General features: G+C 36.5%; 1 protein-coding gene across 1 annotated transcript in view; it reads right to left on the bottom strand.

Annotated features, from left to right (window-relative positions):
- Positions 1–4171: 4171 nt before the first annotated feature.
- The window catches only part of LOC111148298 (versican), a 112020-nt gene continuing 100302 nt past the window's right edge, over positions 4172–15889 (bottom strand). The window contains exons 13-15 of the mRNA XM_022504787.1: positions 13746–13890; positions 6279–6461; positions 4172–6133 (exon numbers count right to left, since the gene is read on the bottom strand). Coding sequence (XP_022360495.1) covers positions 6006–6133; positions 6279–6461; positions 13746–13890 — 456 coding nt within the window. The 3' untranslated portion in view covers positions 4172–6005. The remainder of the gene's footprint in view (positions 6134–6278; positions 6462–13745; positions 13891–15889) is intronic.

Here is a 15889-nt window from a genome sequence, read left to right as displayed (position 1 = left end):
CGTTTCAGGCTTATCCTTTAAGAAATAAATATTTTTAATCATGCTGCTTTATTCAGTTCTTTTTGTTTTTGTTTTTTTGTTTTCTGTAGAAAAAGATGATCTCACTTTTTTCTTGTAAAACCAGAGGTCCATTCAAAGTTTGGATAGTAATCATCACCAGACTGATAGGACACATGCTCATAAATATGGAGAGATCATGTACCAAAAATCACAAGTACTTTAAGGACTGTGTATCTTAAAGCAGTGGTCTCCAAACCAGGGTTGCCTACCCTGGGAGTACCCCAAGACACCCCCGCCCCGCCAAAGGGTACATGGGCACAAGAGGGAAGCAATTTCCAAAACTTCCAGTCTTACTTGGCCTCTTGCCTAAGACTCATCTGCCTAAGAAGGTGTCTGTGGTGTCTGCCTAAGAAGGTGTTTGTTCTCTTTTTGCATCTTCTTTATCAGTTCTCATAAACTTCAGTATGGATCCAAATCATCTGGAATTCTTGGGGAAACCCGGTTGCTCTCCCATTACCAGAATTTCTCTCATTACCAAAAAGTAGGGTAGGGTAGGGTCTTGCATTTCTTTTAAGTTTCTAGGTGGTGCTAAAGGAGTTTTTTCAGGAACAAACTTTGAGAGTCAAAGGCTTCAGACAATCAGCCTTTTCCCACTTTACAAAAAACAACCACCACATCAAACACAGTTCTAATCCATCCTGGATCTTAGGATGCATTTCCATGGAACGTGGAAAAACTGTGAGCAAACAGGACAAACCAAAATTAATTATCCCGATGATAGTGTACAAATCAAATCGTTTTTTAAGGCAGGTGTTTGCAAAAATATTAAGAATGACTTCATTGAGTGGTCAGCTGAAAGATAATTGAAAACAACTTTCAGTAGAATGCTATGGGATTTTTGGCACATAATTCAGAAAGAGGTGAAAAAGTTGAGTAACATTGCACAATAAAACTATGATTTCCATCATTTCTTTGTATGTGAATAAGTTGTCTCAGTGTTTAAATCCGTAAAAACAAAATAGGAACAGAACTGAAGCTAAGCTGTGATATATTTCTAGTTCTTAACTAATATTTACTCACAGAAATCTGAATTGGGAAGAACAGTTCCAATTACCTCACTGAGATGTATTTCTCTATTTTAAAGATTTTATGTATTTATTTGAGAGAGAGTGAGAGCAGGAGAACATGAGCAGGGGGAGGGGTAAGGGGAGAGGTAGAGGGAGAGGGAGAAGCAGAATCCCTCCTGAGCAGGGAGCCAGAAACAGCTCCATCACAGGACCCTGAGCCAAAGGCAGACGCTTAACCCATTGAGCCACACAAGCACTCCTGAGATACATTTCTAATAAAATTTTACAATTTGTATAATTATCTTTCAAGTTCTGTAATAGCGTAATATTGTTTTGATCAATTATATAATCAGTAAATTACAATGATAATTCAGTATGAGAGAAGATTTTAAATTTTTGCACAAGAAAAATTAATTTTCAACTTTTAAATCTAAGTTTTGATCTATATATGTTTGATAACTAAATCAGTAGAAGACTTTCAGGCATATTAATGTATAATATTTGTATAAAATTCCATGGGGAAAACTGAAATTAAAAAACAAGTCTAGGGGCCCTTGGGTGGCTCAGTGGGTTAAGCCCCTGCCTTCGGCTCAGGTCATGATCTCAGGGTCCTGGGATCAAGCCCTGCTTCGGGCTCTCTGCTCAGCGGGGAGCCTGCTTCCCCCTCTCTCTCTGCCTGCCTCTCTGCCTACTTGTGATCTCTCTGTCAAATAAATAAATAAAATCTTTAAAAAAAAAAGTCTAAAAATAAGGAAAAGAAAAATATAAAATGTCTGACTGTTAAAAGTCTTTTCTTCAAGCATTTTAAAAATGGATAATAGTAGGTATGAAACCACTATGGTATTTAGATTCCACTGAATATATTTAAGAGTAATGTTACTTGTTTATTTTAGAATGGCAATATTTAAAATATGCCAGACATACCATCCTTTACAACTGTTTGACTTTATGATGAAAAATGTTTTTGTTGACAACTTAAAATGTGATGGGCATATAAGCTTTAAATTTTTATTTTAGAAGCAACACTACCAAAAATCATTTCAGACTTCCTGCTTTGAGGCAGTAAACTTTTAATCTTTGGCAGGGATCATTTGATAGGCTCAGACAGAACTCTGAATTAAGTTTTAATTAAAACCCAAGCTTTGCTTATTCTATAAACACCTCAACAAAAACCATTTCTGTTCTTGTTTGGCATTCGCTCTTTCTTGTCCAGCTGGGATCCAAACATACAGAAATGAGTAATAATGGGAAAAGATTATACAATCTTGAATGACTCACTCAAAGACTTTTATAAACTTTCTATTTAGACTTGTTTTAGAAAAGAATCATTTTCCCGAAGTTTGGTTTGTTTAGCAAATGTAAACTGTGCAAAAAAAAAAAAAAAAAAAAAGCCCAGATATCAGTACAAAAACATTGCTGTGGGCATTTTTCTTCAAAAACCATTTCATTGCATTTGTAATATTAGGAAACACAAAGAGAAACGCATTAGAACACATTGACATCATCAAGTCTGTAGCCACTTGATAATAACATATTTCTTTTTCTAATATATATGTTCTTTGCAGATTATTTTCTTAGGAGACATTCATGCTCAGGTTAGGCACAAAATCTACTCTGGACTTTTTGCAAGCTATTACATCTTTTCTGTCCATTTCCAAACTCCCTAACTTTATTGTACATGATATACGACTTCTGGACAATTATTAGCTCAAGGCTAACCCAGTTCCTATTTCCTGTACTGTACTGAAAATTCACTTAAGATTAGCAAAGGTCTATTGTCTATCACATTAAAATGATATATCCCTCCCTGTACAATCTCTTACCTCTTTTTCATTTTAGCTACTCTGGAAGATTACCTCTTCTCAATAGCCCTCACTGGTAGGGACACATTCTTCTTCCTGATATGCAGTCTAGCCTTTAGAAACAGAAAACTACCTCTGGCTGACTTTGAGTGCTAAAAGCCTCCTTAAACTTCTCACTCTGTCCCATATTCTGGGTACTAGAACATCCCACAGATTGCATTATTTGCACCTAGATCAATAAAAACTTATGTGATGTGCTTATAAACATCTACTAAGAGTGTATATGCACAAGAAATGAAAATTCTTGTCCATTCCCTTGGGTAATTTCTGTTTAAAGTTCTGGGTAAAAGGTATGACAGACTGGATTGCACATTATAAGGACAAGCTCAGCAAGGAAAAGAATCTCTTCTGCATCTATTCATGCCCAACTTCCCAGATATTTTTGACATTCCAAGAAAAAAACCTCAAAATAATTTTCAACTCACCTGTGTCCCTTCTGATATCTTCTATAAAACCTTAGAACATATCATGGATGTGTTCTTCCAAATTATTGGTAAACATATTGAAAAGAATGGGCTGTAAAATAATCCCCATGGGATGCATGCAGTATAAAAACTTCCTGTGGGCAGAGACCTGTCTAACTCATTTGTTGCTGGATCTCCAGGGCCTAGGACAGTGCCTGACGTAGCCAGTACTCAATAAGTAGTGAAAGAATCCAACATGAAGGAATGGACGGAAATCTGGGTGGACAGAAACTTGATATTTTTGACATCTTCTGATCACTTTTTAGATAGAACCTCCTAGCCAGTAAATCAATCTCTTAAATGTATAACAATTGGAACATAAAATTTTGTATTTTTCTTGAGGATATCATGCAGGCTCTGGAGATTACCTACATTGACTACAAACTAATTATGTGACTTTAGACCAAGCACTTGAGTTTTCTACAGCTGGTCTCTCATTAATCAGACAGTAACAACACCTGTCTCATAGGCCTGTCAGGAGATGATACACATAAAGCACTTGGCCCGGTTCACAGGAAACACTCTGTAAGTCGAGGTATCACTTCTCCTACTGCATGTTTCTTTCACATTTGAGATTAATGCCTAACCATGCAGATGTAAACACTATCGGAATTACTCTCTCAGTTTTCGCAGGTATGTATATAATCACTTCTCTGTTAGCCACAAAAGTCATTTCATCCAAGCCATCAGCTTGAACTTTGTGATGGAACTAGAACGTAAAAATGTCGGTGCACATTAGCATTTACAGTTGTAAATAACCAGACCAGTCACAGTATAGTAAAAGAAGGACTTTAGGTTTCTTTGGTGAAACAAAAGCAGGTATAAAAAGTTACAAAGGTTTTAGATTTTCATTCACAAAGAAAAAAAAAAACAGTCATTCACATTTTACACTATACATGTTATAATATAAATACAGGAACGTATTATGTGCATTGTAATGAAGGAGAAACATTGAAACCTAAGAGGTCAACACAGTACTGTTCTGTGCTCTGGAACACTCAGGGGTGGATTATACTTGGGGCAGCAACCAAGGGAAGTTGCTCAAAGACGCTGAGGATGAGGGGAGCCACTGTTGCTCCTTCCAAGCCAAAGGAGGTTTCATGAAAACGAATCCGTGTTGGGTCTGCTCTTTTTGCATTTTATTTGTTGTCTGCTCTTCTCAAGGTTGTTCTAACTGAAACTGGGGAAAGACTCCTAAATGCCTTCTTTCCATTACAGGTTTTTCCTCAAATGTTAAGTGGATAATGATTCGAAGTCATCTTCAGCAGTCACTTTATTCAAATAAAGGGGAGAAAACACAGTAGGAAGAGATAGGGAGAAATGTCAACATGTACACTCCACCTAACAGGAAGAAATACCCACACTTCATGCGTAGCTCCTTGCTCAGAAGGGGCAAACACCATTTGCAGAAAGCTATACATTTTCCACTCTTCTCAGAATAAACACTGGATGCGTTCTATCCATCACATTATTTAATCAAGGACAAAATACCTAGATTATATGGTCCCAAACGGTGTGGGGGAAGCAAAAAGGATAACACTGAAAAATAACTAGCATACTAGGTCAATTTTCAGGTTTGGGGGAAAATAACATCCAATAAATTAAATCAGTATGGCTTACTTCATTTATTTATGTATGCTTCACAGCTGCAGCATTCATACATGAACATTCAAAACTTTATAAAAGATTAAAATGGTTATATATACAAAATTTCTTTCTTTGAATGTGTGTGGTTGTTTTAACAATCCCCCACCCTCCAGAATCCTTAGGTCTATATCCACTTGAAATGTGTTGATCTGTAACCTTGCAAGTTAGTGTTATGAAAGCCATTAAAAAGGAGACCTGGTTGAGTTAATAATTAGCACTTTGACCCCTAAAAAAATGCTCCTGGTCCTAGAAAAGTCCTCCATTCAGGCCTTTCTTGTAAGTGAAGAAAAAGGAATGCAGCAAAGAAGAGTTCCACGGTGCAGTCCCTAGTTCTGTGGGGATCCTATCAGCCAGGCTTCGGCATCACATGGAAGCAAATTGCCCTTATGGCTGACATGGCGCAGTGACCTACGAGACCTTGCGTTTTTGTTAGCTGTCCAGAAAAAGCCGTCCTCGGTCTTGCTGACAAAGGGCAAGTGAAACCGTTTCCAGCCTAAACAAACTACAAAAAGCAGCCGAACCAATGATTAAAGACCTCTGAGGCTCCATAATCATCATTAAATACGCCCAAACTCTGTGTGACTTTTTATTTTATATACAGGATTAAAATCAACATTAAATCATCTTATTTACATTGCCATTGGTGCTGAAATGGAGCTTTTTAAATAGTACAGTAGGCTGGTATACATTATAAAATGCTCTGCACTGGAGGCAAATAGAAAACTAAAGAAATTAGGTAGGCTGGAAACGGTTACTTTCTGCCCTCATTTTCTTTCATTTTGTTAGCTTTCCTTCTGAATGCCAATACTTTCATTAAACGTTTTGGGAGCACAGCAACCCCAAATGACTGGACGGTGGTCCAAAAATCCAAACCAACTGATAATACTTCTCGAGGTGATAGGAAAGGCACAGGAAGTTAGGACTTTGGCTGAAATGATGAAAACACGTGTTCGCCATTTTAGGGATCAACGCCTGGACTCCTGCCACCTCCGGCTCCAACGGTGATCATGTTTTGATGTATTTATTGAATTGTCCTTTGCTGATGAGGAATTTTTAAAGTATTTCTTAGAGTAAGTCCTTTGGTATGCAGATGCTACATGGAAGGAAAGAAAGAAAGAAAGAAAACACAACAATATTACTTGCTCCATACCCTAAACTACCAATACCGTAGTCGTAAAATGAGGGTGTCTAGTGGTTGTTATAGCACGGTTGTCCATTCTTTCTAAAGGACCACTTACGGTTCATGCAGGTAATTTTAGGCATAGCCCATCTTCCATTTCCTAGGCAACGGATAGTTGGAAGGTGGCGTTGAATGAAACCATCTTTGCAGTGATATCTAATCAGGGAGTTGATTTCATAACGAGGTTTCATCTTTCCAAAGGTCTTGGCGTTTTCTACAACAGGGGGCTGGCCGCAAGCAACTAAAGAAAAGTAAATTGGGTTATTGCCAAATAATCTAAATATTTCTATTAGTATGAATCTTTATTTTTTCCTCTTTCCCTTTTTCTGCTACCCAGCCAAGTACCCTCATCAAAGGCAATTGTTTAGAATTAAAAAACTGAAAATTTTCAAGAGAAATACTAAATACTGAGGCTCTGGGCCTAGTTTAAATCTCAGATTATATCACCTTCAGTTGTGTTTTATTAAAGAACCTTTGGGCTAAATGATCATATATGCATCTATTCATCTGGAAGGGTTACTTTTCTGAAAAATTCCAAATTAAAAATCACCTGTCTCATGCCAACATGTGGCTTTTTGGTATTGTCTCCACAGCATCCTAAAGTTTGTATTTACTACCCATCTGCAATTGGAAAAATAATGGATTTGTGACAATTAACTATCACAGTCACCTCCCAAACTTATAATCTATAATAACACGTAGTTTTATAATATGGATAAATATGGACAAAACATGGATTCCTAAGCAGAAAGAAAAAATCTTTGTTTCCCTTTATGCTTATTTTCTGTCTGTCTTCTGCCTGGAAATAGGGGGAAAGTCAGGACACAGCATTCATGTTTCAGTTTTATAACTCACTTATAAATTTCAACTCTTCAGAAGGGTAAAATAAAGGTAAATCTTAGAATATATAACCATCATTCTAAATTTACAATGAAAAATTCTGAATATCAACAAATGTATCAAAGCAGAAATAACAAAAAAGAAACAGCAGTAAAAGAAACCTTGCAATTTTGAAATTCAAAAAGCTGGGAAAATTAATTCAACTGAATTTGTATTAAACTTACAGTTTTATTCAATATTAGTGCATTTGTTTTAAATGATATACTTCAATAATTAACCTTTATTAAGTTACTGTGTTTTGCTATATGTCTCTAATAAAAAATATAACTTAACTTCAATATAATTTCCCTAAATAGCACTTCCTTTCCAGTTTACTTTGAGAATTCTGATATCACAAAGCCCATGTCATACGCTCTCACGAAATAATGCAAGTCTTCTAAGGGAGAATGATTACCGGAAACCTTCATACCAAGATGTTTGGATGTCAACATCCTAATATCAAAAAGTTTACAAACATTAAATTTATTTACATATTCAGAAGGCTATTTACAACTATATTCTTTTGTAATGACAAATGTGGTTTCACTTAAATATTTTGTTCCTCTGATTTACTTCTCCCTGGCAGAACAGCTTGGGACATATTGACCTTATGACAAAGTTATCTTTAAAGAAACACAATCCAAGTGTATCTTTTTATTCACATAAGATACTGTCACTCAGATAGAATCTAAAAATAGATTATGATGTCATACTATCTATAACTAAGAAATTAAAAATATTTGTGTATGTGAATATTTGATCTTCACAAATTCCTACAGGATAAACTGCAATGTCTATAAAAATATGTTATTTTCAATTAGTAAACTACACTGTATATGGATCAATGATAACTCCAATCTGGAATATCTATAGCCTATAACTGGTCAAGATACTAGCAAGCATCAGATAGAATGAAACCAAAGAGATACAAAAGGTTAAAAACTACCAATTAGATAACTCATTTATACTTGATTCTGTGCTATGCCAACAAATTAAAAGTTGTCCTTATCAATGGATAGATTTCTTCGAAAACTATATATGAAGACTTATGATGAAGCTAAAATAATTCAGTGAGTGTGGTATTGGGAAGGACAGGCAAATAGACCAGAAATAGATCCACATATATATGCTTGATACTTGACAGAAGCAACATGGCAGAAAAGTGGGGGAAAGGTAGTTTTTTCACTTGGACAACTGGGTATTATTATGCGTAAAAATGTACTTGGTTTCCTACCTCAAAGTATATATGGGAAATGAATTCTAGATGATTTAAATATAAGAATAAAGAAGGCAAAAACTATAAAACATTTATAAAACAACATAGAAGATCTTTCTGACTTTAGGGTAGGTAAAAATTTGTTAAGACACAAAAAGATTTGAACCATAAAGGAAATTGCAACAAAATGGAGAATCTGTTCATCAATAAATACCACAGGGTAAAAGTAAAAACAATGTACAAATTGTAAGAAGATATATACAACACATATAATTGTCAAAGGATTACTAACTAGGATATAAAAAGGATGATATATGATATGTGATAAATCATCATATAAAAGAGAAGCAATCAATTTTTAAAAATAAGGAATGCACATGAACAGAAACTTCACAAAAGAGCTATAAATGAAAGACATGTAAGTATATTAAATGATATTCAGGGAAAAGCATCCAAGAAAATGCAAAATAAATCACAAGAGATAACATTTTATACCCACTAGATTGGCAAAAATCTCCAAGTCCAATAATACCAAATGTTAGAGAAGATGTGGAGTAACAGGACCTCTCACATACGCTGGTGGGACTGCAAATTGGTACAACTACTTTGGAAAACAATCTGGCATTTTCTAGTAAATTTGATGGTACATATATCCCATGACTCAGCAACGCCACTCCTGGAAAAATACCCTACGAAAGCTCACAAAGGGCTCCTGGGATCAAGTTCAAGAATGTGGATAGAAATAGTGTTCAGGGGTGCCTGGGTGGCTCAGTGGGTTAAAGCCTCTGCCTTCGGTTCAGGTCATGATCCCAGGGTCCTGGGATTGAGCCCCACGTCAGGCTCTCTGCTCAGTGGGGAGCCTGCTTCCCCCCTCTCTCTCTGCCTGCCTCCCTGCCTACTTGTGATCTCCTTCTGTCAAATAAATAAATAAAATCTTAAGAAAAAAAAATAGTGTTTATAGTAGCAAAAACACTCAAAATAACCCAGTGTCTACTGACAGGAGAACTGGTAAATGAAGCATTATATAGTTAGTTATACATAAAATACTGTAAGCAGCAAAATGAAGAAATATAGCTAAATATATCAATATGGGTAAATCTCACAAATGATGCTGGAAAAAAAAAGCAAGTCACAAAATACATATAGGATGATTCTGCTTGAAATTCAAAAGTGTGCAAAACAAAACAATTTGTTGTTTACAAATGCAAGTATGTGTGATAATACTAAAGAGAAAAGTGAGGGAATTAAGTCATTATCTATGGTTGGAATTGGAATGGGATTGTAAGGGACCTGCAGGATGCTCCAAAGATGTGTGGACAGCATGCACCGTGTTCTTTAAAAAATACACTTGGGGCGCCTGGGTGGCTCAGTGGGTTAAGCCTCTGCCTTTGGCTCAGGTATGATCTCAGGGTCCTGGGATCGAGCCCTGCATCAGGCTCTCTGCTCAGCAGGGAGCCTGCTTCCTCCTCTCTCTCTCTGCCTGCCTCTCTGCCTACTTGTGATCTCTGTCTGTCAAATAAATAAGTAAAATCTTTAAAATAAATAAATAAACAAATAAATAAATAAAATAAAAAAATACACACACACACACACGCACGCGCACTTTGAGGGTGATGTTACCAAGAACAACTAGCATCTATTCAAGAACAAGACACCACTGAGAGATTCCTAGTACCGGGAGGTGAGGCTGAAACCCCTGCACCACAGAGACCAAGACAGACTACATTAGCAAATAACAGATGGGTTAAACGTTGACCACTCTGCTCTTCCCCCAGGACTGCGCAGCACCATGTACAGAGGTCTTCCCTGAGCCGCTGGTTCCCACAGTTGCAAAAAAGAACCCGTGGAAGATAATCAGCCTGCCCCAGCACTACGGGATGCTTTGTGGGAGCTCTACTCTGCTCTTGCACTGCAGGGCTTACAGGGGGATTTTTGGGGTCCAGCCACTGGGAATCCGACTGTGACTATGAAGGGGGAGGGGCTTGAAACAACCAGCACTTATTCAACTTTGGCAGACTAAATTCATACCTGTACTGCCTAAGTAGTAGCCCCCAGACAGCAGTTTTGGTTACCTGCTGAGGCCAGGCAGAGGCATACTCTGATCATGGACCTTGGCCGGATACAGATCTGCCTCATTCAGATCCTCAAATGAGTTTTGCCAGGCTAGAGGCTGGCTTGCCCACATCCAGGCAAGGTGCTGAGTCGCAGCCCCATCTGCTATGGAGAGTGTCTTCCAACTCCTCTGACCAGGAGGGCTGATGACAACTCCAAACAACCGAGTTTAAAAAAATGGACAAAGGGCCTGAAGAGACATTTCTCTAAAGATCTATGAAAGGCCAAGAGGTCTGTGAAAAGATGCTCAACAGACTAGTCATGAGGGAAATGCAAATTAAAACCATAATGACATCACCTCACGCCTATTTGAATGGCTATCATCAAAAAGACCAGAGATAACATACTGGACAGGATACGGAGAAAAGGGAACCCTTGTGAGATTGTAAATTGGTACAGGTATTAGGAAAGTAGGGAGGAGGTTTGGGGGATCCTCAAAAACTTAAAATAGAATTACCATATATCCAGCAATTCTGCTTCTGGGAATATACACAAAAGTTACAAAAACACTAACACTAAAAGATATCTGCACCCTCCATGTCTACTGCAGCATTATTTACACTAGTCAAGATGTGGAAACAACCTAAATGTCCATCAATGGATGATGGGATAAAGAAGCTGTGGTAGATGTACATACATGTACCATAGAATATTATTCAGCCATAAAGACTGGGGAAATCATGCTATTTAGAACAACATGAATGGGCCTTGAGGGCATTACACTAAGCGAAGTATGTCAGACAGAGAAAGACAAATACTGTATGATCTCCCTTACATGTGGAAGCTAAAGCAAATCTAAAATCTAATTCTAAATATGTGGTTACCAGAGTTGGGGGTAGGAGGTGGGGGAATTGGAGGAAAGTGTCGAAAGGTACAAACTCCCACTTGTAAGATAAATAAATAGTAAGGATTTAATGTAACATGATGACTTCAGTTAACACTGCTGTATGATACATAGGAAAGTAGATGAGAGTAAAGCCTGAGTTCTCATCACAAGTAGAAAAAATTTTCCCCCTTTATTCTTCTTTCTTTTCTTTTTATTTTATCCAAGAGAGAGGACAGATGTCAGCCGAACTGTGGTAATCATTTCATAATATATGTAAATCAAACCGTCACACAGTACGCCTTGAACTTATACAGTGATGTCTGTCAATTACCTCTTAGTAAAACTAGGAAATATAATCTTCTTTACAGGTATTTAATTCAAGTAAAATTACTTGGTTCTCTATGTTTAAAGATGTCTAAGATTATCTGAAAGGAGAAATGAGTCTTTTATTAAGTCTATAGACATTAATAAAATTCCCCAGAGTATTGATTAATAAAGAGTTAAGTCTCTATGACTAAAATGATAGTAGGATGATAAAATACAAGAATCATTTTTCTTTTGTTTTGTTTTCCCTTTAATGAAACGGAGTCCCTATTTTACAAATCTCTTTCCCCCTCAGAAAATGCAAACCATAGTGCTGTTTTTGTGAAACATTTGTAGCTATAGGGCTGTGGTGGTCAACCTGGGGCAGTTCTTTTCCTCTCCCTCCCTCCCCAAAAATAGGTGGTAAAGTTTAGAGACACTGATGGTTATTACACAGCAAAGGAGGAGGAGGGTCTGGAGGAGAGGAGACTGCTACTGGCATTCAGTGCACTGAGGGCAAAAATGCTGCAAAACCTTCTACAATGCACAGGACTGCCCCCACAACTAAGCATTAACTGGACCAAAAGTTGAACAGTGATGCTGTTGAGAAATCCTGCTTTAGGAAAAAAAACCAGGGGAAATAGACGAATGCTCTCAGATCACAAAGGGAAAAGCATGACTCCAGGGAACATCTAGATATGGAAGAAGACAAACATGACATTTAGATTAAGGCAAACAGTTCATCAAAGACTTCTTAGACTAGGAACAGGGAAAACAGCAAACACTTGGTTTGCTATTTTCATGAGTCCCATGGCAAAAGTGCGGAAGTAATGCACGTAGCCGAGGAAGCTGCTCATACAGAAAGGATATTCAGAGTCAGTTCTGCTTTAGGTAAGAGAAGAGCAGAGAGAGTGACAAGCCGGTAGCTGAGTTTCATCCGAGCTCTGTGTATCTCAGTGTTTTCTTTTTTCTGATAGAACTTCTTACTATTAGAGTTGAAGTCTTTCCTAAAATATCTACAGAGTGTATATTTTTAGTTGATTATTTTTTATCCAAAGACAAAAAAATCAATTGGATTTCATTTTTTGCATTTGTATTCTCACTCAATGAAAAAGTCTAGGTAAAGTTATAGGCAAAATTTCATGTTCAAAGACCATTATCAATTGTAAGCAGGTTAAAAAAAATGTGATGGAATTCCCATTTTTTAAATGAAGAAGTCTGGACAGTGTACCTTAGAAATTCAAACATATTGGTCAATAATAAAGACTTTTTAAAATCAGCATTTGTAATTTTATCTATTTAATGTCAACTGAGTAATTCTTATTACAGAACTTACATTTCAAGTGTTATTATTTTATCATATGTTGAAGGTATTCAGCCAGAGAGAGAGCAATGCTGTTTTGGGCTATTGTTTACACCTAAGGAACTCCTAAGGCAATGATGAAAAAATTCAAATGCCTGCCTACAAAGACCAGGCACTTAACCACAGTGAGGGAAGGAGCAAAGAGCTGGAGACTGTAGTCCCCATGGAAGGAGGATGGTGGTTCTGAGCACTCGTAAATTTGCACATGGACCAAATGGTACCAGTTCTTATTTTTTTACAAAAGTAAAAAATCCAGATTATTTTATAATATATCCCAATTTTTTTTTTTGTTCTTTGTTTTTATTTAACAGAGAGAGAGATCACAAGTAGGCAGAGAGGCGGGCAGAGAGGGGGGCAGGAAGCAGACTCCCTGCTGAGCAGAGCGATCCCAGGACCCTGAGATCATGACCTGAGCCGAAGGCAGAGGTTTAACCCACTGAGCCACCGAAGTGCCCCAATATATCCCAATTTTTAAATGTTGACAACTAATTTTTCTTAATGTTCTCCTCATCAGAATAAGCAGGTGGATAGTCTCTTGGACAGCAATTTGTTTTTCTGAAAGATATTGCCAGGTAGGGGTTTTTTTTGTTTTTTTTGTTTTTTTTAAATATAAATGCTACATTGTTATCTTAGCATCTCACATCTAAAGTAAAGACATTACTGAAAATAAACTTTTCAAATGTACTGGAAGAGTGGAATATTCCAGAGGCAGCAAGAGATGCCGTGCATGACATCCAGCTCGTGTCTTGAAGTGATGAAGGTTATTCTTCCTGAATTCACTTGATAACTAAAATGCAGATCAAGTTCTTTATTAATTAATCATTACCTGTTCCTTTTTTGCAGGTATAGGTGAGATGATAATTGCAGGGAACATCATTCCACTGGCCGTTCTCATGCCAAATGATTACGACACAATCTTCTCCAGCAGAGAAGAAGCTGTCTGGTTGGTTGGGCCTCCAGTTCTCATATTGCTGTGAAAATGGAGGAAGAATAGAACTAACTACTTGATAGTTAAAAAGTAGCAAATGATAAGACTGACAGAGACATGACATCACAACGGAATTAGAAATACTCAATTTTGATTGCATGGAGCACTGGGTATGGTGCAAAAACAATGAATACTGTTACGCTGAAAAGAAATTAAAAAAAAAAAAAGAGAAAAGAAATACTCAACTTTTAAACTACCTAACTGAAATTATTTTAATGGTAAAGAAAAAGACTTCTATGCTTCAAGTGAAAAACATCTGTATCTCAGTCTCTCTTCAACAAATATGTAATTTTTTTTCCTTTGACAATAAAATAGGTCTAAGAAATTCTGTTCTAGTTATTTTAGATGTTTAAATATATAATCAATGCTCGACTTTAGAAATGTAATCATGTTATTATTATTAGATGTAACAATATTAATGGAAGTGGAAATAGAAAAAAATCCATCACTCGTCACTCTCTCATGCTTTCTCTCGGGCCTTATGTATAATTTTATGTAGTTGTGATTATAGTGTAATAGGATTTTTATTCTTCCTTTTACATCTTTATCACTATAAAATATGTTTTCTTGCCTTATTTAATGTTATTGTTTTTATCTAAGAATGAATTACAAGAATATATTTGGAAAGATAAAGTCAGAGAAGAAAGAACTGTATGTAAGGGTAAGGCAATTGTTTCCAATTCAGGGCATGTCAAAAAACCAAACAAACAAACAAACAAACAAACAAAAAAGCACAATGGCTACTTTTATGTCTTTTAAAAACGTATAATAAATAGATTAGAGAATATCTATATTTTTTTCTTTCTTCTCAGAAAAACAAATAGCTTTTAAGACCATTAAGTATGGTAAAAACCTTGATCTTTGATAAAATAATTTGTGAGAAGATGTAAAGTTTGAAAGCTTCCAGATTAAGAGACCTTCTACTTTTTCTTCAATTTCTTTGCCTCCCTTTGCTTTAAAATCCTCAATCATGCCAAAATTAAGATAGGAGATAAGAGATTCCTGCTATGTAAAAAAGAATCTTTGGAAAGTAATAAAATTGGAAAGAACCAAGATAAGCTTAATAAAGTTACTGTGGTGTTTTAATTTTTGTTTTGTATTTTTGTGGGTCTTTTGGTTTGTTTTTACCAAAACACAGAATGAAGGGTGTTTTTATTTTTCTGGTGAAAATCCACGAATTTTATGGACTGAAATCCAATTTAGTAGCCTGAATGGTACCACACTGAGTTGGCCTTGGAAAGGTTGCTCACAGGACCATACTCACCAAAGCGTCTTTGACTGGCAGGTCGCCCTGCAACCAGGAACTGACATTTGCTCTAAAATGGGTTTCCAATTATTTCTCCATTTCCTTCTCTTTGCTAACTGACCTCCCTTATCATCCCTCACCCTCCACCTATGTTTGTTTTTGTTTGTTTGTTTGCTACTCTTTTAAAATAGATAATAAACAAGAAAATGGGAAAAGAAAGCAGAGATATAAGTCATATTCAGCCTATTGCTGGTCTATATAACTAAGTGGCCTTTAGCAGATAAATTAAAGCAGGATCAAAATAAAAATTCTTACACTAAATGAAATTAATAAATAAAGGAATAGGAATGCCTTGAAACTAACAAAAATCTGTATTTCATACTTTCTAATGGCCAAAGGTTCCAGAGTTCCTGAGATACTTACGGATTTTGGAGCTCAATAATTTCTAGATAACTTTCTAACTAACCTCTTACATGAAACAAGCAAAAGTCCTCAGAGGTGGTACATTTTTGAAGATCTCAATAGAATGTGCAAACTATGCAATGCTCCCTGCTTCTTTGTCCCTACCCACACTGCTCATGTCTCTTCCTTGCTTTGTCTTCATAATGACTATTAACTTCTCATGTCCCATATAATTTATGCATTGTATTGTTTTCTCCTTAGTAGAATGTAAACTCATTGAAGACATGAATTTGGGGGGTGCCTGGGTGGCTCAGTGGGTTAAAGCCTCTGCCTT

Source organism: Enhydra lutris, unplaced genomic scaffold, assembly GCF_002288905.1.
Source record: "Enhydra lutris kenyoni isolate GAN:26980312 unplaced genomic scaffold, ASM228890v2 scaffoldscaffold19, whole genome shotgun sequence".
NCBI classification, from domain to species: Eukaryota; Metazoa; Chordata; class Mammalia; order Carnivora; family Mustelidae; genus Enhydra; species Enhydra lutris.
This window is presented reverse-complemented; position numbering and strand designations above follow the sequence as displayed.